At 35.1% G+C, this 26,483-nt stretch overlaps 1 protein-coding gene across 1 annotated transcript in view; it reads left to right on the top strand.

Annotated features, from left to right (window-relative positions):
• The first annotated feature begins 6,965 nt into the window (after positions 1-6,965).
• LOC132550420 (beta-arrestin-1-like) overlaps positions 6,966-26,483 on the top strand; it is a 73,936-nt gene continuing 54,418 nt past the window's right edge. Inside the window, exon 1 of the mRNA XM_060214482.1 lies at positions 6,966-7,551. Coding sequence (XP_060070465.1) covers positions 7,484-7,551 — 68 coding nt within the window. The 5' untranslated portion in view covers positions 6,966-7,483. The remainder of the gene's footprint in view (positions 7,552-26,483) is intronic.

Here is a 26,483-nt window from a genome sequence, read left to right as displayed (position 1 = left end):
AAAGGGATGAGCATTACTTGTTAAACAGCGAAGCAATGGTTTTGCATTGATTTGTGATTCTTCTGAACAGCAATAGATATGGTAGTGCTTAATACCGGACATGGGCTTATCATCAGACAGATTGTTGTACCTCCATAATTACATACTTAGCAGGAGATATACGTATGAATGAAATTACTATTAACCGATATTATTTCTTTAATGACGGATAAAAATTTTGTTTGGTTTAACAAAATTGCAAAAAAGGTGCAATCTTCTCAATCCAACATGACTTGGACACAAAGTTGTTATGTCAGCTAGGAAGTCAACACCATTTGAACTCCTGTAGTAAATCATTGGAACCACTGGTGTCAGCATCACTTGAACTCTTGTAGTAATTCATTTGAACTACTGGTAGTCAGCATCACTTGAACTCTTGTAGTAATTCATTGGAACAATTGGTGTCAGCATCATTTGAAATTGTGTAGTAAATCATTGGAACAACTGGTAGTCAGCATCCTTTGAACTCTTGTAGTAATTCATTTGAACTACTGGTAGTCAGCATCATTTGAACTCTTGTAGTAATTCATTTGAACAACTGGTTGTCAGCATCATTTAAGGACTTGAAGTAATCTGATGGAACAACTAGTGTCAGCATCACTTGAACTCTTTATCATAATTCATTTGAACTACTTGTAGTCAGCGTCATTTGAACTCTTGTAAAAGTAGTAGTAATTTATTGAAATTCATTGCTGCAAAATATACTCTTAATTGCTATATCCATTTGTTTCCTGATTTTGATAATATATAGAGTTATTTTAAGATGTGTGTGTTTGTTTTCTGGTTGAAAATAAGACAGCTTATTTTTTACAATACATGTTATAGTGTTATTTAAAGGATATATATTCTAATTTTCTTCAGTTTTGTTTTCAGATTGAAAATTGACTATTTATTTTTGATGATGTAAATAGAGGACTATTTTTGGATATATATTGTTAATATAACCATTTGTTTTCTTATTTTTCATAAACACAAGTGTGTCAAATCAATTTATAAGGTGCTTAAAGAATAACTTACACATAAATTGTTTCCTATGTGCTTTATTATCTATTACAGTTCGTAATTCAAAGACAAAACATGACTAATAGTTAGAGTTTTCACTGCCTTGTTTCAGCAGATGAAACATCTCTTGACATTATTTTTTTTATTTTCTATTTTTTATATAATTTAAGTGATCATGTGATGCAAAATATTTTACTAATTTTTCCACTTCTTTTTCTCAGTTTTGTTTTCCACTCGCCACAAACCAGGGGCATTTGCAAGCCAAGCAGAAATGTGTAAGCCCAGAGAAGGGGTCTGAATTACATGATTTCAAAGATGTTTTGAATCGTTTTCTGCGACAGTTTTTTAAATTTATTTAACATCAAACTTCAACCCCTGATATTTATTTTCAACATCAGTTTTGTTATTTTGTTCGACATACTCTATGCACAGATTTTTTTATGTGTAAGTCCGGGCTTTTTCTTTCTATGGAAGCTACGCCCCTGCAAATGTGCTGATCATGATTTATAATTCAAATTTAAGAAACTACAATTATTGAACTTCACATCCTAGATGCATTTATGTTTGTCATTCTTTTTAAAATTAGTACCACATCAATTCTTACATTAGAAATAATTAAAAATACCTTTAACGAAAGTGAAACCATCTTTCATTTTTTCTGTGTTCTGAAACAGTTGCAGACTTACCTCCCTTTTGCCACAACTCTCTAAAGAACTTGAAATGTGTATTTCACCTTGGCGAATGAAAATACCTAGTTATGTAATATACTAATGCTGGGTCTTATTCTCTTTGTACTTTTCCCTAAGGTCTTTGTGAAAATTTCCTTTGTTTTTGCCCTGGTTTCATCGATTTGGAGTTAATATCATGAATTATTTTTTGTTTTTCAAGTCATCTTTCTTGTTCTATTATAAATATTTTGCAAAGTTTAACAAATCCTAAAATTACAAACAAATATAGATAAACTGAGGGCAAAAAAATGGAAAAAAATATCTTAAGGATACTTCCAACATTGAAGTACATACTATGAAACCATTTACTGAAAAAGAAATGCAAACTAAGGGAGGTAATGCAGTTTTAACTAGTGATAAATTTATCATTTTTTAACATCATGGCTCCAAGTCCGTGAAATAAACATTCAAATTAACAAAATGATTAGCTGTTTTCAAAAGACACTCGAATAATGTTCTTTTGTTGCCGAAATCTTTATGCATGTTTTCTGGCCAATCGGAGATTATCACGACATTACAAACGATGACGTCATTAATATTGAATGTCATCACGAAACCCGCGGAGAGTTATTAGCCAATAAAACTGCTTAATTCAAGCGGGATCGTTCCTATCATTAATTGTTGATCACACAGACTTTGAAAAGAAAAGAAAAAAATCTTGACTCAATACGACATATACTGGAGAAACACCAATGTAGTCTGTCTATATACTCGCGGTAAGATCCTGATAAATTTCAGTGTACACCTTCCACGTCATATTCGTCTGTGAAATAAAGAGGGTGACTTCTACCGGTGTAACATGTTATTTTTTAGGACAAAGCCCTATTCTAATTCATACAATCATTCCTGTTATGTGATCTTTTGCTGCATAATTAGTTAATTCCATAATATATTGTGTGTGACCTTTGCACCTTGGTTTTCTAACGCCCAAAACTACTATTTTGATAGCAGTCCCGAGGGACGATTAAAATCATATTAGCTTGGCGCGTACTTTTGGCAACTACAATGAAAAATCTTTTCGTCCTTCGGTATATATTTAGAGAGATATATGAAACTGCATATTAACACAGACAAATAGATAGCTTAACAAATAAATAAATAAATAAATAAATTGATAAATAAATGTCACTGGGAGCTCACATGCCAAATATGAAAGCCTTACCTCTTAAGGTGCAATAGTTAAATTTGACATTAGACAAACAGACATCATAAAAACAATATGTTCCTGATCTTTCGGTCCGGGGCATAATATGAAAATTATTTAATTATGTTGGTAGTATACTTCCCAAACTTGTTTTTGGCATTTGTTCCGAACAATTTCGATTTGCGTCACTCGCCCCTAGACGTCATAATTTCGGCCCTTAGCATCACTGACGAGTCCCAAAAGGACGAAACAGCTGTATGTTGAAGCTTAATTCGATAATTGACTCTGCTGTGTCTAATGCTAAATCATTGTGCGTCTTTTGTACAATCTTCGTATAGATTTTAGTATCCAGTCTAGTCCTGCGACTCATTTCTTCTGCGACAAAATACCAGCATCTTGTCTTTATCACATAACGGGTCTGTTGTATCACGTGATGAGACCGTGTCATGAAATAATCTCAAGATACGTGCCTAATAATAGTCTGATGAAGTCAGAACTAAACACGTCATGATGACGTCACATGATTATTTCGGTGGTGCAAAACTCACCGTCCGTGTCGATCTAGATCGGTCTTACCATAACCAAAGCAATAATTTCATAACTTTTGCTTGTAATTCAGAAAGAAGGTCTGAATGACGAATATATTCTTACGTTCTTGCCGACATAAAAAATATTAATTTGTTAAATCCGTTAAATGACTTGATATGTCACGAGCCGAAAGAAACTAATGAAATCGCTTAATAAATACTATATTTTATCGACGCTCGTGGGAATTTTTCTCAGCAAAATCATCAATCTACAATTTTACCAACCAGAACAATTCTTATCTTCTCCGTTGTCTTATTTTCTGAAGTAAGAATTTCTCGGCTTCAGTTTTGATTTGCCTAACATGTCTACAACTGCTTCATCAATGTTTTCTTGATTTCTTAGGAGGTTTTGTGATCTTTCCAAGGCCGTACGCAGCAACGGATCCAGGATTTCGGGTTAAAAGGAGCATACTTTTTTCATTGCTGAACTAAATAATAACACCCCCTTTCCCCCATTATTGATTTAGTAAGTTTTAGTTTCAAACTCCGATTCTGATGGAGAGTGACAGATATTTGGCCTTCGTCTGAGGCCAGGTATGTAGCCTATCACATCGGGAGTGCAGGGACCACGGACAAAGCCCTCCAAAAAGCTGGGAAGAAAACAGAATGGTGTTGCCTATAATCTGATTTATAAAACTGCATTATGTGTGCAGCAGTGTATTTGCGCAAAAGCAGGTACGCGACTGGAGATCGGTGGTCTACCTATGATATCCTTCAAATTCTCTTTTTAGTGTTTTTCACCAAGAGCTGTAGAGCTTATTGTCTTCAAATATATATAAAATATATATTACGGTCACTATTTCAAATTCTAGATTACAAAGAACTAAAGGGACTGTGTTGCTTATTAATAAACCCTTCAGGTCCATTCTTACGAATTTGAAATTTGTAGGTAGTTGCAAGAGTCGGATTCGGGGCGTTTTATCCTGTACTCTTATTCTCGTCTTTCTTTAAATGACTTTTCACCTCTGATGATCAGGTCCTTTTTTTGTTCTTTTTGAGATGCAAAGGTAAATTAGGACTTTTGAGAATTAAGACATGGAATTTGTAAGTGGTCGTTTTTATCTCGCCATGTTTGCCGATGAGAAACGTTTTCGCAGATCACGTCTATAATAAGCTTTTATAAATCTACATGAACATTATCTTCACTTTTACGTGTAACCAGGATGTTTATAGCTGGGATGTAGAGGTATCAAACTCACATTGGCATTGGCGACAGCAAACTTGATATTATGGATCACACGAAGCTTAGACACCAGTGTAGTTCTTTAAATTACGACTTATTCCCTTTGAGCCTTGTGGAAACCCCTAGCTGCACATGTGGACATATTTGTGAGAATGCCTATCAATTTTTCTTTGTATGTGGTCTTTTTGATACTGAAAAAAATATTCTCTTTCAGAATCCAAACGACTTAGATTTGCAGGTTCCTTGGGATTTAGATTTGCTTTATTTGGTAACCAAGATTTGTCGCATGATACAAACTGTGAAATTTTCTTACGTGTTCAGCACGTTTTAAAGTCCAGTAGCAGGTTTTGAGTATAACGTTTCATGCCATTTTCAATATTTAAATCCGATGTAACTGATTTATCTCCTTAACCCCTCCCTCTCTTCATCCCCTTTCCTTCTCTCTCTCCCTTACTTCCCTACTCTCTTTCTATAAATAGTCATTTGTTGTTGATTTGAAACACGTAATTGTATTATGTACATTGTATTTATTTGTTTGTATTTTGGAGAAGGCGTTTTATAAGTTGAAATAACTTGTGCCCAATCCATTTACGACTTTGTTGAATAAAATATGTTTAAACTAATCAAACTGGGTTCCGTGTTGCTTTTCCGGTATAAGCTGAAAAAAGGTTAAACTAATTTTGACATACTCGCATAACAGCCTAGTTGGCCTGTAAAGCTTTTCCGGGTTACATATGAACAAAAACCCACTCAGATATCTATATATGCAATGTTGTATACACATCAGCCTTGTGTCCTCGTTGGCCTTTTAGTATCAGCGAGGTTTCATGTTTGCAAATTCCTCTGTTGTCAGGGAAACAAAATTACTGGCTCGTGAGATGTTCCCTCGTGCTACACCAGAAAACTGCTCAGCTGATCGTTTAACGTCAAACAGGAAAGACACAGAGAACCTACACAAAAATTTTACTTTGCTTTAAAAAGGATATTTATATGATCTAGACCTGTTCGGATGTTTATACTACGGCAACAGCCGGGCGCTGTTGATAATGTCACGCTTTGTGGCTGCTTGTACGTGTGAAGTCTAACTCATTCTAATGATATAAATTTAATTAAATGTACGATCAATCAATCGATCGATCGATCATTCAATCGATTGATCGATCAATCTGCTGTAATGTTGTAATATAGAGTGACGTGTAAAGAAATCAAAATGATGTTTTTAAACTGAATTTCGTAGCATTATAGTGATTTAATACTTTAATCTAGTGTGCAGTTTATATTTACAATGACTTCAATCGTTTCATGAAAGTGTCGAATCTGTTTTAACGCAAACTTTAAAAAAGATTAACACGAGGGCGACATTTTATTTACTAGACATAACACAGGACCCAAGAGTAAAAATATTTACATGCCGTTTGTGTAGGCATTTATCTGATTTTTGACAAATAGTTCACAGTTTCGTGCAACAAAGTATCAAAAGACACAAGTTTATCTCTATATGTTTATCGATCGCGGTAGTAAACACGCTTGACATAAAGTGATGTCGATTAAAACATACACCTTTCAAGGACTAGGTTTTGTAGGGGACAGGAAACAGGAAAACAGACAGGTCTGTGCTGTCCTGTTTGTGTCTCTTGACGAATGCCTTTAATTCAATCTGATAGTTCCGCGGGTGGCAGGGGACAGGTCTTCCCCATGTTGATTAAGACATCCCACCTCAAACTAACATGGACTGTTAAAGGGGCAAAACTCGACAAATAAATAATGAACCTGGGGCAGAGACGTATATATGTCTCTGTCTGGGTTTATTTTGCCATGTATTAAAGCTCATATTGTGTCTTCTTTAACATGACTCGAGTCATTTGACACGTAAAATAGCCAGTCTATAATAAATTTGCATCTTGTATGTTGCACAGGCTTACTGTACAGTAAAGATTATCGGAGTTTGGGACAATATTTTCTTTGATATGGAGATAGACAAGTTAACGAAATCGTTACTCGCGCACACAAGAGAGTTGATTGTACACACTGACCTAGTTAGATCTAGATACGCGTCTGTAACAGCTTGCTCGTGTCGAATACTCCTGTGTCAATTTACGAAAGTCCCGCTTGTTAATAGCGGTATGGTTACATCACAAGCACGTTTCCCCCACGAGCGGTGTATTATTAGCACTACCAGATTGTGGGAAAGTCCCTCTTTTGATGTCGCAACAGGTGCTCTAAAGGGAATTCCGTTTGTGACGTCATATAGGAAATTAATCCTAGGAAAGGTCACGTGATCTATCCGCTAAATGACATGGTATGGATACAGAAATAATATAGTGTGTACAAATCTGTGATAAATGATAAGAAAAGTTCGGGTAGTTTGGAATCTGTAGAACGAATCTCCGCCTGGGATTATAGGTATTCGTACATTAGCAACAACCTCTGAAGGACGCCATCACAGGGAGAGTGAGCTACCGAGCAGATCGAGGCCTTCGTCCGCCATCATCATAATATACCATCACATCTCTCTCTAGCTCTTCCATGTTGTGTTACTCACAACAGGTCGTTCTCTCCGACACTCGGATCTACGGCCAACCGTGCATCGTATAAGCATCGTCCGCCATATCAGGAACACGTATTTGTTTACATTAGAGGTGTACACATTATGCGAACGAAAACGAATGAGAATGTATGACGGCGGGCTTGTAATCGTTTAATGTTAGTGAATATTGACAGTTGACTCTCCTCTCACAATCCAACACCCCCACACCCGACGGGAGAAACCCGTAGCTCGTGCAATACGTTCGATCCCCTAATGGCCAGTTCAGGAGAAACCCCGAATGACTGTCAAGAAGAGTCGTTGAGGCAGAAACAAGGAACCAGGTAGGTGTTCGTCAAGCATGATGTTTTATGTTGATGAGAACTGATTCTGACACGTGCTGTCAACACGCGCAGACAGGGCAGACTGGCATGTTGCCTGATTATTTAATGAAGATATTACAGGAGCTTTGATAACTAATGATTTTCTTTTTTTTTCATCACCTGATATATAATCATGCAATACTATTAGATTTTATTAACGATGCTCCTGACTGGGGTACCAGGTCTATGTATTCTGGACTTAGTCACCAAATCATCAAAAAATATGAGTGGTACTTATAGGGTAGGAGAAAAGAATACTTTCATCTGCATTCTGTTTACATTTTGTAGTTACCAGGGCTGTAATTATGATAATCACAAAAACAAAAAACAAAAGAATATTGAGTAATGCGAGAGTTTCATATTACATAGCAAGGGAATACACTCTCCATTCAATTAATGTAATGGGTTCATGGTTTCTGTTTTTATCTTTTGGTTATGAAACCAAATCAATTGTGGCATGTATTTACTATTTATTATATATTATGATAATTATGATTGTGATGTAACAGTAAAATAAAAAAAAAAATCCTCCTCGAGATCACAGAATTTATCGCCTGTAAATTAACAGGCAGGGATACTAATAGAAAACTCATTATTTTGAACACTTACAAGGTCTAAAAGAAACCCAATCTGTGTTTCTGCTAATCAGAACAACGATTTATTTTTAGCCCAACGTGATCAGATGATGGACTTTTTAAATTGTCCTATATCTCTTTTCTGTGGTCTGTTCATAAACAATGCTTGTTGTCACTATTTCTTCAGAAGTGATGGAGGGATCTTTCTCAAATTTCATTTGTAGGTGTGTCATAGTTCCTAGTTGTGCCCTTTGATTTTGGGACCGACTACATAAAAAAACCCCAGACAGGTGGCCATCTTGGATTTTGCCAATGAAAGTTTGTTGTCGCTCTTGCTTAAGAAGAACTTGATGGGTCTTTTTTAAATTCTGTGTATGGGTTCTCCTTGGTCACTTGTCATACTCACTTCAATTTAGAATTGATCAGAAAATTAAAATGGCTGAAAGGCAACCGTCTTTGATTTTGACAATGAACATTTTTTTATCACTATTTCTTAAATTTCTTAAGAAGTATTGATGGATCTTTCTCATATTTAATATGTAGGTTCTCCTTGGTCTTTAGTTGGGCCCATTTAATTTTGAGACTGATCAGAAAAACAAAATGGCTGACAGGCAACCTTCTTCAATTAGGCAGTTAAAGTCTGATATCTCTATTTCCTGAGAGGTATTGAATGAATCATTCTCAAAATTAAATCATAGGTTCCCCATGGTCCCTAGATGTGCCCATGTGATTTTTGGAGTGATCAGAAAAACAAAATGGCTGACAGGTGGGCATCTTGGATTTTCACTCTAGAAGTTTGTTTTCACTTTTTCTTGAGAAGTTCTGGATAGAATATACTGAAATTCCCCATGGAGGTTCCCCTTTGTCTCTAGTTGTACCTATCAGATTTTGGGACTGATCAGGAAAAGAAGATGGCCGACAAGTGACCATCTTTGATTTAGCCCTTTAACATTATTCACTAATTCTTCAGAGGAATTTTCAAAACTTCCTATGATTAAGAGCAAAATCAACGAACATAATAGAAAAGAAGGGACAAGATCCAACTTTTAAAGAACAAAAAGATTTCAAATGATGGCCGGTCCCAATATTCCTGTTGGATCTCCTGTTTTAAGTTAGCTTGTCTAAAGATTTTTTACAGTTTTCATTCTCTGTCTCTGTCTCTGTCTCTCTCTGTCTCTCTGTCTCTCTCTCTCTCTCTCTCTCTCTCTCTGTCTCTCTCTCTCTCTCTCTCTCTCTCTCTCTCTGTCTCTCTCTCTCTCTCTCTATCTCTCTCTCTCTCTCTCTCTCTCTCTCTCTCTCTCTCTCTCTCTCTCTCTCTCTGTCTCTCTCTCTCTCTCTCTCTCTCTCTCTCTCTCTGTCTCTCTCTCTCTCTCTCTCTCTCTGTGTCTCTCTCTCTCTCTCTCTCTCTCTCTCTCTCTCTCTCTCTCTCTCTCTCTCTCTCTCTCTCTCTCTCTCTGTCTCTCTCTCTCTCTGTCTCTCTGTCTCTGTTGCTTGCTGTATATATAAATATGTATTGTTCAAATATATAAATGTTTTATTCCCCTAGTACATATATAGATATATGGATACACACTTTGTACTAACAGACTTTATGCTTTTTAAATAAGTAGTTGGTAGCAGTTACCAGGGATGGGGAGCCCTGGATCCAGCTCCTGAACAATATTGTGACCTCCTTAGAAATATATCATAATTGTAAAGCTTACCAAGGTTCAAAAGAAAAAAAACCAGAGCAAGTAAATTAAAATGTTGGTGTGGAACGCACAACTATATATATTTTATGTTTATAAAACAAGGTAAAAAGTTCTAGTTGTCAAACCTGTTTCTACAGTTTTACTATTCAGTTAACTGTGATAAGAATGATAAATTATTGACAGAAACAACAATAAACAATGAAAACAGAAAAAACAATATTATACATTTACAAGAAGGACTAAAAGCTTACATGCATACTCGCATGCACATGTCGCTGTTAATACACATGTTACAGAACTAATACACATAGATCTATTCCACATGTTATAGAACTATTACACATAGATCTATTCCACACGTTATAGAACAATTACACATAGATCTATTCCACACGTTATAGAAGCATTACACATATATCTATTCCACATGTTATAGAACCATTACACATATATCTATTCCACATGTTATAGAACAATTACACATAGATCTATTCCACATGTTATAGAAGCATTACACATAGATCTATTCCACATGTTATAGAAGCATTACACATAGATCTATTCCACATGTTATAGAACAATTACACATATATCTATTCCACATGTTATAGAATAATTACACATATATCTATTCCACATGTTATAGAAGCATTACACATATATCTATTCCACATGTTATAGAAGCATTACACATATATCTATTCCACATGTTATAGAAGCATTACACATAGATCTATTCCACATGTTACAGAACAATTACACATATATCTATTCCACATGATATAGAAGCATTACATATCTATTCTACATGTCAGAAGTATTACATATAGAACTGTTACATATAGATCTATTCCGCATGTTACAGAACCATTACACATAGATCTATTCCACAAGTTATAGAACAATTACACATAGATCTATTCCACACGTTATAAAACTGTTTCATATGTTATAGAACTATTACACAATACACAACTTATCAGATCTCACCACACAGGTACAAACCACTAACTGCTTGGTATAGTAATATGATAACAACAAAATCATGTACATAGTAAATACTACTGGTAGAATACACAAATGAACACAAGCTGGCTTCTCTGTATAAATCCTTAGTATAAACTATTTACAAAACACCAAGTTTTATTGACTGAATTGCCTTACTTTCTTTCTGGCATCATTGGCAACTAACTAGGGGAGAGGTTATTTGCGTTGTGTTTGGAGGATCTTGGTTTGAATCACAGTCTTTTAAAGGAACATTTTGACATTAGCTACAATTGGTATCCAGCTAAAGACATGTCGGCTTGTCAGTTTGTTCTCTCCAAAAAAAATTTGGATGTGCCGTCAATATCAAAGGATTAATTTCCCCATCTTTTAACTGTGCAATGACCTGCCATTTAAAGCATATGCCTGTGTAAGTGTTTATCTTCAGTTTGAATGTACAGATCTGTACAAATCCAGCTACAGCTTTTTCATTTTCCCACACCTGAAAAATTTGGTGTAATGAAGAAAAATGAAGGAAAAATTATTTTTGAGTTGGAATTGATTAAATGAAAATGTTTTTAAAAAATTGAATACGGATAATTTAAATTGTGTTTTTGGTTGAGGTTTTGTGGTAACACTTACCTGGTAAATGAAACGTCCTATAGAATGAATGCAACTCTTAGAATCTCAATATCTTTGGTGTATACCATGTGATTGTCATGTATTTTTTGAAGTAATCAATGATAAAATTGTAAACTCAAGATCTAGCCGGGATGCAATTGGCTTTTTTATTGATCAATGCTTGAAGTGTTTCATTAGCTGAACAAACTTGAACACTAGTCCTTTTCGTAATTAACATCCAACGTTTCTTCCGTCAATCATGCATCATCACCTGAAATAAGATTTTTCTTACATCATTTTTGATTGGTTCAACATACATGAAGAAACTGACCAATCGTTGTATTTGTACTTTGAAGATGATTATATCAATGATATGGAGATGTCAGACCACCAGTCAGTTGTACCATAAAAATAATCATGAAATATTTTTCCTTTGACTTTGAAATGTATCAAAGCAGTGTTTTTTCTCCATTAATTTTGCATATACAACAGCTTGTAAAATAGAATACAACTTTCTGAAAAATTGAGAAAATATTCTTAAATTAAAGGAAGATAGATATTTTAAACTTTTGTGATTTAATAATTACACACAGTTTTCATTATTTAAGCTTTGATAAGAGTATTTTTTATTAGTTTCATGCTGGTTTAAAAGAGAAACCAATTTGCAAACTGAACGAATGCCAAGTAATATTTTCATTTATTTTCGGTGCACCAGCTTTACTGTTGCTAATATTTCACCAATGGTGAAAAATCTGAGATAGCAAGCGATTTGGTCATTGCTTGAGAGAAACACAGCACTTGGTGGATACACCCAACTTTTTACAATTAAATTTCTTGCCACACATGTTAAAATTTAAAACTGGAGACTATTTATTCAAAGAAAATAAAATAAGATGTGGTATTGAATGAAAATCAATCTATTGATCACACTATCCTATGTTCAGTATACTAATTACATTTTATATGTACAATCTTAATGGAGATACTGTTTCTTGAGAGATATTATGAAAGCGGCCTTAGAGGTTTTCATTTTTGTGAGCCTTGGAAACAAAAATTAAACCTTTCATGTGAGTTTCATAAAAATAAAAAACAAATTTAAGATTAATTTTATTTGATAATTAAAAAAAGATGCATTTCAACAGGTTTTGAAGGAAAATGTGGACATTATCAAACAGAGGCAGTCTATTTGGTGGCATATTATACATATGATGAGATATCACATGTATAATCAATTACTATCTTGTGTAACCAATGAAAAATGCTCCAAGATATATTACAAGGCATTCACACAAATTAATTGCATGGATGAATCCTTTGGAAATATATATATATATTTTAACAGACTGATGTGGCGGTTTGTCGCGGTCAAATATTACATCATATCAATTAAAGTAATTATTGTGATTAAAATCTGTAAAAAATGGAAATTTTAATGATTTTTCCAGTTTCACCAATGTTGATATATAAATCAATAGATGAATCAATGAAATCATGATTTGATTTAAATACAATACACAAAGCCACATCTCTGATTTTCAATAGTTGCTCGTAATTCTATATTTTAAAGTAAGTATCTATTCACTTATGGGGGTTTATTTTTCTGAGCACAAACCAGAAAATATGTTACTATGTTGTGGCACAATATTTGTAATTTCTTTGAAATATGTCGAAGTCGAAACTGATCAGCTTTCATCATTGATGGTCATAATTGAATTTTCTTATAAGCTATATTCAATTTACAGTATAGTGATAAAGAACAAAATGACACTTGATGCATTTTTCTGTTGATTGCGGTTTTGGTTAAGTTTAACTTTGACGAATTTGGAGATGCGATGCTTTTAAATTGTAAACAAGTTTTGGATGTTATTGTGTAAATGACATTTCAATATGTTTTTCCGACTTTGTGGATTTGATTTGGAGAATTTGGAGATGAAATGTAATGCTTTGAAATTGTAAACAAGTTTTGGATGACTGTGTGGATCCTGTTGGTACTTGTCTGCTTCAGACATGAGATCTGACATCTATTGATTTTTCTGACTAATGTTAGAACATAGAATAAAAGAGACACACCAATTGACACATCTGAGTAAAATTTTACAGATCTTCCTTAATTGCCGTGTAAATGTGTTATTGATGCAGGAAACTCCTATATGCATGTCTGTGATTTGTGACATGGATATCAAGCCTTCATTTTTAGATAGTTTTGACATTTGGTGTATATTGAAATGAAGTCATAAAAAGACATGTATAAAGGATGGTTAATTATGCTGGAATGAAATACAGTTCTATATATGGAAAATACTGTAGTCAGAAACATTTACAATTCCGCTCTGTCCTTTCAATTAAACGGCAATGCATGTCTCATGTGTTCCGATGACTGGAACATCAACCATAGACAGAAAATAAAGCAAAAAAAAAAAAATGCATTCCTAATACTTCTCGTGGTGTGAAAATGGAATATGATTCCGTTTGTGTACCTTGCCTATTTGGTCACAATGATCATTTGTTTGCTTGGTGCGGCATTTTACCAGATGTCATCACATGGAGAAAGAGACATTGATGTCTGCCTTGCCTCTGTATGTGATAACACTGTCATAGTGACTGATAAAACATACCACAGGCTTAGAAAGCTTAAAACGGCTCTGCAAGATCTGATCACATACGTCATCTGTAGAAACTGTTAATATACTGAACTCCAGTTTTACATAAATCTACTGAACTCCATTTTAATATAAATCTACTGAAATCCATTTTAATATAAATCTACTGAAATCCATTTTAATATAAAGCTACTGAAATCCAGTTTTATATGAATCTACTGAACTCCATTTTAATATAAATCTACAGAACTCCATTTTAATATAAATCTACTGAAATCCATTTTAATATAAATCTACTGAACTCCATTTTAATATAAAGCTACTGAAATCCAGTCTTATATAAATCTACTGTTATATATAAATCTACTGAACTCAAGTTTTACATAAATCTACTAAACTCAAGTTTTATATGAATCTACTAAACTCAAGTTTTATATAACTCTACTGAACTGTACTTTTATTTGAACCAACTGAACTCCCCTATGATTAGCCCATCATCAGTCGGTGGGCTATTCAAGTTGCCGCACGTCTGTGGTCTGTCTGTCCATCCATCTGTAAACAATTTGTATCACTCTTTCTTGAAAAGAAATGGATGCATCTTTCTCAAATTTTATATGTAGGTTCCGTTTGGTCCCTGGTTTTGCTTGTTTGATTTTGGATCTGTTTTAAAAAAAATGGTCAACAGGGGCCATCTTGGATTTTTACCATGCAGATCGCTATTGCTGTTTCTTGAGAAATGATGGCTGGATCTCTCTGAGATTTCATGTGTAGGTTTCCACTTGGTTCCAAGTTGTGCCCTTTGGATTTTAGGACTGATTAGAAAAAATAAGGACAGGAGGCCATCTTTGATTTCAACAATGAAAGTGTGTTATCGCTATTTCTTGAGAATTACTTTGATTGATCTCTCAAATTTCATGTGTAGGCTCACCTTAGCTGTGCCTGTTAGATCTTGGATTTGGTAGTTAAATATTGTTATCGTTATTTCTGCAAATAATATTCAAATTTTGTATCATTAAGAGCAAAAACAGGGAAGAAAGGAAAAGATTCAACATTTAAAGTACAAATGATTATCAAATAGCAGATCCCGCTGTGCATGACAAGTGTCAAAATAAATGCTAGGTCCCTGAAAGGTTTGCACACTTGAACTTTTTTGTATTCTGAACAAAATCAAGTAAAATTTCTTGCTTAAAAGCATTGCATCAAAAGTGGATTTGACATATTGTACAGTACAAACCAAAACATAGGTCCACATTTCCTCCATAGGAATGCATGGGAATCCGTGATTAATGCAAAAAAAAAAATGAATTTATATAAAAGAGGCTTAAATATCATTACATAAGCATCATCATGACTACATTGTAAATATTTTATATTTCAATGGGATGTTCGAACATTGGTTGCGACAGGGGCTTATAAATGGCCGCCATAAGATTGATGATGTTTCACCAACTGCTGAAAATTTAACAATGACAGCCTTATTTTGATATAGCTAAAATTTCTCTATTAACATCAAATTTTAGGACATGTCATAAGTTGCCTTCTGATATTATATATGAAGTTAAAATTTAAATTGAAGATTGAAATGTTTTTAAACATTTCTTGTGGTAAGTCCTAACAGTGAAAAATAAAAAAGATATGAAAGTCCATGAGAGGCAATGCAACCTGAACTGCTTTCAACTGTTTCTGTTTTGTTGTTATATCGTCGATATCTTGATATCTGTGGTAGGAATTTTTGTAAGCTAGTGTAGAACCTCCAGACTGACCTCAGTGATAGGAATTTTTGTAAGCTAGTGTAGAACCTCCAGACTGACCTCAGTGATAGGAATTTTTGTAAGCTAGTGTAGAACCTCCAGACTGACCTCAGTGATAGGAATTTTTGTAAGCTAGTGTAGAACCTCCAGACTGACCTCAGTGATAGGAATTTTTGTAAGCTAGTGTAGAACCTCCAGACTGACCTCAGTGATAGGAATTTTTGTAAGCTAGTGTAGAACCTCCAGACTGATCTCAGTGACTGTTGATTACTTGTACCTTCACTGAGTTATGAACGCAGGGCTCTCACACCCCATTTGATAGGAATTTTTGTACTGGGGCCTGGGGCCCTTCACTGAGTTAATCTCACACCCCATTTTGGGACTGGGGCCTGGGGCCCTTAGAATTGGGAAAAATAGCAGCGTTTTCCTTATAATTGGGAAAACTTGGGGTCTAAATTGGGAAAAATAGATACTATTTGGCATTGGGAATATCGGCCCCAAATCTGGCAGATCAAGAGCCCTTGAACGCATTATTACAGATAGTAGAACGATGCGATAATAAATATGTAAACATGGATTTCAACAGTTTTAACTTGTTACAACTTCTTGAGAAATTCTGTATTGATGAAATTGTTTCATTTCAGATGTTTGTCTCTAAATGTGTTCTATATATTTTGAGACTGATTAAAACATAATTTTGATATGCAATGAACTTTTTTGTAAATACTGGCTAACAGGCAGCCTTCATGGACTTCGATGCTTAAGATTTATTTTGGTTCTTTAAATTTCTTGCATTGAGAGTTACTGGATATACACAGGTATACTTCTCAAGTTTCTATGTATGATATGTAGATTTTCCTTTGTCCCAAATATATGATTTTAGAGCCAATTTCAAAGACAAGAAAAATCGCACAATTGTTACAAATATCTGTCTAGGATCTATGGTTTAGCCCTCCTGGGATTGGCATAACACATCGTCTGTCTCTGAACTTGTTCAATTTGAACATATGCTAGTCACTGTTTATTTTTGTGATAGCTTAAATCAACCAGTGTTCCAAAGTTTTAGTTCCATTATATATATTTATTTAGACCTACCTACTATAGACAAGCAAATACATCAGAGGTTAAAGTTCACGGTCACTTTTTGAAATTTAAGTCTCTGGGGAAGTTTGTCATAAATGCTAGTTTACAGTGTCATTCAGTCATAATACTACTTGTCATGTATAGAAAATACTTTCTCCAGTTAATTTTCAGTCGGAGGATAGATTATTTTTATGCTTCATATAGATATAATCTGATAACCTCTTGCTTATTTATTTCGATACATCAAGATCAGCATCTCTAAGTGCCCTCAGCACTCTCATTTAAACAGACTATATGTCTAGTGTTGACACTAAAAATACTGTATACATGTACTCCATGAAATCTCAACGAGGAAAATTATTGAGGAACACCGTACACATGTTACGGTGACAAGATTTTTCTAAGGTTGCTTATATACCAAAGACACTAGTTGTCATACATATTGGTATAAGACAATATAATCAAAATCATTTTGTTTACATCAAAGAACACAAATAAAAAAAAATCTTTATCTGTTTTGTAAATGCTTTAAAAAAATCTAAGATGAGAAAACAAAAGAACATTTAAGTTTGTCTGAAAGGGAAGACTTATCTTATGTCCCACTCATATTTAGCTATATACAAGCCTACTCATGTCTGTTGCAGTGTAACAGCAAGAAATGGCTAATGGTATCTTCTAATAAATAAGTCCATATGAAAGTCTGAGCCCCCCCTCCACCCACACACCGACACCCACCGACACCCACCGACACCCACCGACACCCAAACCCACACCCACACCCACACCCTCACCCACCCACACCCACCCACACCCACACCCACACCCACACCCGCACCCACTCACACACCCAAACCCACCCACACCCACACCCACCTACACCCACACACACACCCACACCACCACTGCCCACCCCCCCACACACACACCCAAACCCACACACCTACACCCACACCACCACTGCCCCCCCCCCCCAAACACACCCAAACCCATCTACACACACACAGAAAACCACACCCAAACATACCCACACCTACACACACCCCCACCCCCACATCCACAAACACCCACACACACCTACATCCCATACCACCACCGCCCCCCAACATATGCACACAGGCATGATAAAGATTTTTGACAGACAGAAATTACTTACCACTCATATAGACAAAAAATTTGTTCAAGAAATTTTAAAATCTTTCATAAATATACATATTGTCTGTAACTCTTACAGTATTTTATATAATCAAAAGAAGTGAAAAAATATTTTTGGCACTGAACAAAGAGAGAGATAAAGTAAAAAATGACGAATTACCTTTAGATGTGATAAAGATGATTGTCCCAATGGCTATTAATCCAGACATGGAAGAATGGGTTACGAGTACTGCAAAAATCTTTAGTCCATATATATATTCTTGGCTAAGATGTTGAAATTATGTTGTTGTTTTCGCATAGAAATTGATTGCATTTGAAATTGATACACATGATTCTGGCTGTTCTACCTTATATTAATTAACTGGAAGGCTTCACAGGAGTCTTCAGCACCTGCTTTTCCACGTGACGTTTTCCAATATATTTTCTCATGCAAATAACCTGAGGTTTTCCCCAATATTATATTATAAAGAGATTCCTGTCCAGGACACATTACGTTTTTTAAAGCTGTATTGAACAGCCAAAATTGTCTGATGCAGGTTGAACTGTAGTGAGACAGGCATAATATCTGGACCTGGTACAAAGACTTTCTAAGAAACTTGTTTGTGCTGTTGTCAGTCTTGGGACACTCTTTATAGTATACGAAAAATTTACCTAGTTTTTGGACACGGACTTTTCAGGAAACTTGTTTGTGCTGTAGTCAGACTCGGGACATTTTACATACACAGAAGTAGCCTAGATTTGGGACATTCCAAGGAAATTTTGTGGACAAAGGTTATATAATTATGACAGAGAGCAGTGAGGAGTGTGCTGATAGTGCTTTTCAGCCTTCTGTCAGGCCAGAGCCTGATACAGTTGGAGATACAGCGTACGTATGATATACTGAGATGATCAGTTATTTGTTGTCATGTGTTTTAAGTGTTATGAACCTGTAAATTTCAGATCTGTTCAGTTTTTTACAGAATATGTTTAAAGATTCAGTAAAGAAGTTGATGTTTCAAAGATGAACCAGTAGATGATGTAGTTTGAACCAGTAGATGTTTTTTTACAATGAACCAGTAGACGATGTAGGTTGAACCAGTTGATGTTTTACAATGAACCAGTAGATTATGTAGGTTGAACCAGTTGGTGTTTTGCAATGAACCAGAAGATGATGTAGGTTGAACCAGTAGATGTTTTACAATGAACCAGTAGATGTTTTACAATGAACCAGTAGATGGTGTAGGTTGAACCAGTAGATGTTTTACAATGAACCAGTAGATGATGTCGGTTGAACCAGTAGATGTTTTAGGATGAACCAGTAGATGATGTAGGTTGAACCAGTAGATGATGTAGGTTGAACCAGAAGATGTTTTACAATAAACAAGTAGATGATGTAGGTTGAACCAGAACATGTTTTACAATGAACCAGTAGATGATGTAGGTTGAACCAGTAGATGTTTTACAATGAACCAGTAGATGTTTTACAATGAACCAGTAGATGATGTAAGTTGAGCCAGAAGATGTTTTTGACAATGAACCAGTAGATGATGTAGGTTGAACCAGAAGATGTTTTACAATGAACCAGAAGATGATGTAGGATGAACCAGAAGATGTTTTACAATGAACCAGTAGATGATGTAGGATGAACCAGAAGATGTTTTACAATGAACCAGTAAATACCGTTGAACAATCTAATTTTTAGATCATCTGACATTTTAATCTTTTCCAGTACTACAATGGAGTTGGGCTGTAACTTGCCTGAAATGATCCTATGATGGTTCTGACTAAGTGTTGTTATTTTATGGGTTGGTCCAGAACCCAATATGGCTGCCATCTTGAAAAACCTATTCTAAAGTTCTACTTGTGGGATTGAGTTAAAACTTGCCTGAAATGATTCTGCGATTTTCCTGATCAAGTGCTGTTTTCAGCTCAATGCAAAATTCATTATGGCAGCCATCTTGAAATACACATTTCAAACTTCTTTCAAGTTCAACTGGTGCCATTGAGCGGAAAATATGTAGTTTTGATAAGGAAGGCAAACAGACAAGGTGTTATTTTTTGACATTGCCAGAGTTTGATATGGCAGCCATAGTGGACATATTTTAACGTGATTGCACAATTATTGTTTCAGTGTTGTAAAAAATAACACTTTTGAACTTAATCAAAAGTTCCACAAGTGGGATTGAGCTGAAATGATCCTGAGATGGTCCTGACCAGTTGTTATCATTTTTCATGTGGGTGCAAAGTCCAATGTGGCCACCATGGCAACCATTTTGAAAAACACATTTTAAATTTCTTTTCAGGTTACACTGGTGTCATTGGACTGAAAATCGATGAAAATGTTATGAAACTGAAATGAACAGTTTTTTTTTATTTATGGTCGCTACTGCTGAAACATTCTGAAATTTTCAATTTATTTAATAAATGTTCCTACAACTGCTGGTATATAAATCTTATATTAAGATGATTGTTAAGGCCCATGGTTTCCTGCTAAGAAAACCATTAGATGGTTTGGATGATCCAGTAGATGTGTTAAGTCCAAAATTAATCACATGGTTGGCTTTTCAAATTGCCCTACACCTGTGGGCAGTCTGTCTGTAAACAGTAGGTTATTGCTACTTTTGTTAGATGTACTGGATGGATCTCTCTCAAATTTTCATATATAGGTTCATTTTAGTCCCTTGTTATGCCAGTTTGTTTTTGGATCTGATCAGGGAAAAAAATGGACGACAGGTGGCCATCTTGGATTTTGCTGAGAAAATGTTGTTTTCACTATTTCTTGAGAAGTACTCAATGGATCATTCTCAATTTTCCTCTGTAGGATCCCCATTGTCTTTAGTTGTGCTTGTTAACTTTTGAAACTGATCAGAAAAACAAAATGGCTGACAGGTGGCCATCTTGTATTTTCCCCTTATAGATTCCCCTTAGAACGTAGTTGTGCTCATTTGATTTTGGGAATAAACAAGAAGGAAAATGGCTTCCAGTTGACCATCTTTGATTTGACAGATAAAGATTATTTTATCCCCTGCAGTGAACTTTGTGGGATGGGGAAGTATATTGGAATCGCCCAGTCTGACCAATGGACCATCCAACTGTTCAACCGTCTGTCTGGAATGTTGTGTTTAGTATATCTAAAAACCTGCTGAAGCAATATTTCTCAAACGTTGCATACTATATCCCTATTATATATGGTTTTGCTCTTTTGCTTTTCATGAAATTTCAATAATATTTGATAGAGTTATGCCCCTTTTTATAGATAAATTGTATCCCCAGCAATTAAGTCCAACCGTTCAACCATCTGTCTTGAATATTGCGTCAAGTGTATCTAATAAAGTACTGAAGCAATATTTCTCAAACTTGGCATGCTACATCCCTACGATATATAGTTGTGCCATTCATTTTTCATTTAAACTTCATCAAATGCTACAGCTAATTATAGCCTATAATTTGACATAAAAGGCTTTCCAAAACAATTGGCATTAATGACAATTTGTCCAAGAACATAAATGAAGTGTTCAGGGATCTATTCCCACCTCCGTGAGGCTCTCCACAGTTGTCTCCCCTTAGCACAAAATTTTTTCACAATTGTGCCAATTTGGGACATATTGGCCACCGAAAAACCAGTGGAAGCTGCATTTCTTCAAAAATTTAATCGGGAACTTCAAAATTCTAAAAGTAAGGCCTTCTCAATTTTGGACAACCGTTTCTCCGGGGGCTTGAGGTTTACTTCGGATGGGATTCATTGGTCAGAATCCATGGCCAATGAATTAGTCCACCTCTGGGTATCTAAGGTGAAAGAAAGCGGAGTTTTTTTGCCTAGATCCTGAAGGGATAGACCAGGATCACCTCAAAACACAATTAACCTTAATTAAGCTCTAGGACCCTAACCAAACCTGAAGTAGAGTTACTAGATAAAGGCCTAAAATTTATCCCAACACCTAAAAACATCCCTAGATTAGACATAAATCAGTCAGCATCTGATTTTGGGTGAAAAATCAAAATTACTCATTTTTGTCACAATAAACCAATAACAAATCAAGGAGAAGATTTGGTTGGTAAAAGTCATTGGCAACCTCCATCTTCAACCTCCCCATTAAGCATCCAAAATTCAATCAAAAATATCATTAGAGATCTTTCTAAAATTAAGTACAAAAACAAACCTAAAATCTTACAGAGTCTGAAAAAAATACAATAAAATCAATACAATACGACAAATCTATTATCATAAAAAAAGCTGACAAAGTCTCTTCAATGGTCATTTTGGATAAAATAGATTATATTTGGTAAATAGAGAGACAACTAAACAATCCAAAACATTACAAGAAACTGCAGGCCCCGATCTATCCGCAAACTAGCATTGAGCTACTCAAAATCCTGAAAACCTTCGAGAAAAACAAATTTTGTAATAAAAAACAAGTTCAATAATACCTTAGCCCCAAAGAAAACCCTAAACCAAGGCATATCTATATTTTACCAAAAATTCACAAACCACCAGATAAATTGTCAAAACCTCGCTCCATACCACCAGGTAGACCTATAATATCCCTATAATATCCCATGTTGAAAGCGAATCGTATCAAATTTCAGAATATATAGACAAATTTTTGGCCCCACTTTCATTGTAAACACTAAGCTCACATCAAAGATACTTCTGATTGTATAAGTAAGAATTTAGAGATTCCACAAAACGGTCTGTTGATAAGTGTAGATGTAGATGGCACGTATATACCAACATCGATAATAAAGATGTCTTAAAGCTGTGACTTAAACACTTTTTGACAACCCCATGTCCCAAAAGACCTGATTTAGAAATTTTAAAACTCCTGGAATTAAGTCTCACAAAAATGATTTTGAATTTAATGGCAATTGGGATCTACAAGTTTCAGGTACAGCTATGGGTAAAAATTTCGCTCCAAGTTATGCCAACATTTCTATGGCGGAATTCAAAAAGCAAGCCTTAGATAAATGTACCGAAAAACGGTTAATTTATGTTAGATTTTTGGACGATATCTTTATTATCAGGACACACTCTAGAAAAGAGTGTGAAGAGTTCTTTAATGTTCTAAACAGTCACCATCCTTACATCAAACTCAAAGCCACAATTAGTAATAATTCAATAGATTTCTTAGACACAACAATTCTTAAAGGGCCAAAACTTCCACAAGACAGGCAAATTAGATATCAAAGTCTATTTTAAACCTGCTGATTCTCATCAACATCAACACGAGAAATGCTTTCATCCTAAACATTCTTTCAAAGGCATTATCAAATAGCAAATTCTCTTTTTTTTTTAGAATATGCACTCAAGAATCTGATTTCAACATAGCAGTCCAAACCTTATATAAAGCCTGAAGACAAAGAAATTATTCCTATAGATTTCTCTGTAAAATCAACGGTGAAACCCTCTTGGAAATTAACCCACCCGTTAAACACACTGCCACACCCTGCAACAGTAAACACTGTGTGACATGCCAATATGTCCACAAAACCACCTTTTTTACAAGTTCCAAAAATTCTAACCGACACCATATCAGACAAGATCTAGACTGTGGGTCAAAATTGTTATCTACCTAATTACCTCCACTAAGTGTCAACTACGATATGTGGGACAAACCACTTTATCTCACAGAGAGAGATTTACTTGTCACCGTTTTGATATTTTAGATGGAAAAAAAACAAACCAGTTTCTTTATATTTCAACCAAGAGCACCATTCTTCGAAAGATGTATCCATAATTCCTATTGAACAAGAAGTCAATTCGGCCTGATTAAATGATAGAGAACAGTATTGGATTGATAAACTTCAAACTTTAAAACCCCACGGAATAAACGAAAAAAATGTCACATCCAGAATTTTTCCCTTTGTCATCACTTTCAATAAAACAGCACAAATAGCCAGTCATAAAATTTGACAATTATGAAACATTAAAACAGACTTTCCCAACATTTTCAATAAAAGTTAATAACAGCCTACCAAAAAATAAACAAAAAAACAAAAAACTTACAAGACTTCTTAGTTCGTAGCAGATTCAAAGCAGAACCAAACTCTTAGGCCAGTGCACAGGGATTCAACCCTAATCCCTAACATTAGTCCCAAAACAGTTGTCATGGAAACAAGTTGGAGGCTTCTGATTGGTCAAAATTAAGATAGTATCAGATTAAGTTGAAAATTGGTATAAAAACGCTAAAAGGGATGACAAATACAATGATACTATTTTCTAAAAAAAAAAAAAAAATGGTTTCCCATTTGGTTGCCATGGTGACCAAATGAAGACCTCTTGGAGAATGGGACAGCCCCTCCAAAACTATTGTTGATAGGGGGGGGGGGGGGGGGGGGGGGGGGGGGGGGGGGAGTGGAGTGGGGTATAAGTCGACCATCCCGGCGACTGTTCTAGTTATTGCTAATTATGCAAAGGATTAATGTTCAAATTTCGTATCATAAAGAGCAAAAACAGAAAAGAAAAATGAAGGGAAAAGTCCAAGAAAAGTCAAAAGAACAAATAAAGATCAAACAAAGGTGGGGGCAAAGATATCTCTGTGATCTCTTGTAATAAGGATGAACCAGTAGATATTTATGATGAACCAGTAGATATTTGTGATGAACCAGTAGATGTTTAGGATGAACCAGTAAATGTTTAGGATGAACAAGTAGATGTTTAGGATGAACCAGTAGATGTTTAGGATGAACCAGTAGATGTTTTACAATGAACCAGTAGATGTTTTACAGTGAACAAGTATATGTTTTACATTGAACCAGTAGTTGTTTATGATGAACCAGTAGATGTTTCACAGTGAACCAGTAGATGTTTACGATGAACCAGTAGATGTTTACGATGAACCAGTAGATGTTTCACAGTGAACCAGTAGATGTTTAGGATGAACCAGTAAATGTTTTATGAGGAGTCAGTAGATGTGTAAGATGAACCAGTACATGTTTAGGATGAACCAGTAGATATTTAGGATGAACCAGTAGATGTTTAGGATGAACCAGTAGATGTTTACGATGAACCAGTAGATGTTTCACAGTGAACCAGTAGTTGTTTAGGATGAATCAGTATATGATTTACTGTGAACCAGTAGATATTTAGGATGAACCAGTAGATATTTAGGATGAACCAGTAGATGTTTGCAATGAACCAGTAGATGTTTCACAGTGAACCAGTAGTTGTTTAGGATGAATCAGTATATGATTTATAGTGAACCAGTAGATGTTTACAATGAACCAGTAGATGTTTCACAGTGAACCAGTAGTTGTTTAGGATGAATCAGTATATGATTTATAGTGAACCAGTAGATGTTTAGGATGAACCAGTATATGTTTAGGATGAATCAGTAATTGTTTACGATGAAACAGTTGGTATTTTAGAATGTTGGTTATCAAAATGAAATGTGGCATATGGCTTTTTTGTGTCAAGGGTGCAGAGCTGGCATTCCCACACTTCTGTGACCACTTTGTCTGTCATAACCCGTTTCAACTTAGAAAATTTCCTGGGAATATTGTTTTCCAGACCTTTTTGGCTAATGCTTTGAGTTAGCAAAATGAAATTTCGTATATGGCTTCTTGTTGCAAGGGTACAGATTAAGTTTGATTCCTGGCTGTCTGTGACCCTTTTCGGCAGAGTTATGCCCCTTTCAACTTAAAAAATTTCCTGGGAATATTGTATTCTGGACTTTTTGAGTTTTCGAAATGAAATTTGGTATATAGCTTCTTGTTGCAATGGTTCCTCATGAATATCTACTGGTTCATCCTTAACGTCTGCTGGTTCATTCATGTTGAGTGATTTATCTACATTTTCCAATAAACAAGAGTTCCTCGGAACTGTATGTGTCACCTGCATAAAGTGTCACGGTCACCCAGAAATTGAACTGGATGAGCAACGATGAAACATAAAGGGAAAACTGCGCAAAGCAATATTCCTGAGAAATTTGCCAAGTTCAAAGGGACATATCACTGCCAAGGAAGGTTACAAACTGCCAAGAAGCGAACTTTTGACCAAGAACTCATATACAAAATTGCATTTTCATAAGTTGAAGCATAACCAAGAAAATTCCAGAAAACAATATTCCTAATGAATTTGAGTTCAATGGGTCAGGAAGAGTCACAGAGAGCTGAGAATTGAACTCGATCTGTAATCTTCCATCTAGAAGCCATATACAACATTTCATTATGTTAACTCCGAGCATAATTGGGAAATATCTGGAAAACAATCTTCCCAAAGAATTTTCTAAGTTCAAAGGAGCATAACTCAGCCAAGAAGGGTCACAGACAACCAGGAATGATTTGGTAGATTTTGAAGGTTAAACCATTGTTTATTTCTGGAATGGTTTTAATGTTTTTATGAAACTGTTAATTTTGACGGATCCCACACTAATTAGTTGATGAAGACATTGTGTCCGTTTGGTAGTCCAAGGTAAAGAAATCAAGATTTGATTACATTGATATTTTTTAAACCTTGTA

This window comes from Ylistrum balloti, unplaced genomic scaffold, assembly GCF_031769215.1.
Source record: "Ylistrum balloti isolate Yb309-2 unplaced genomic scaffold, AGI_CSIRO_Ybal_v1 Utg370124, whole genome shotgun sequence".
In the NCBI taxonomy this organism is placed as follows: Eukaryota; Metazoa; Mollusca; class Bivalvia; order Pectinida; family Pectinidae; genus Ylistrum; species Ylistrum balloti.
The sequence above is the reverse complement of the archived record's forward strand: the minus strand, read 5'-3'. Positions and strand labels throughout refer to the sequence as shown.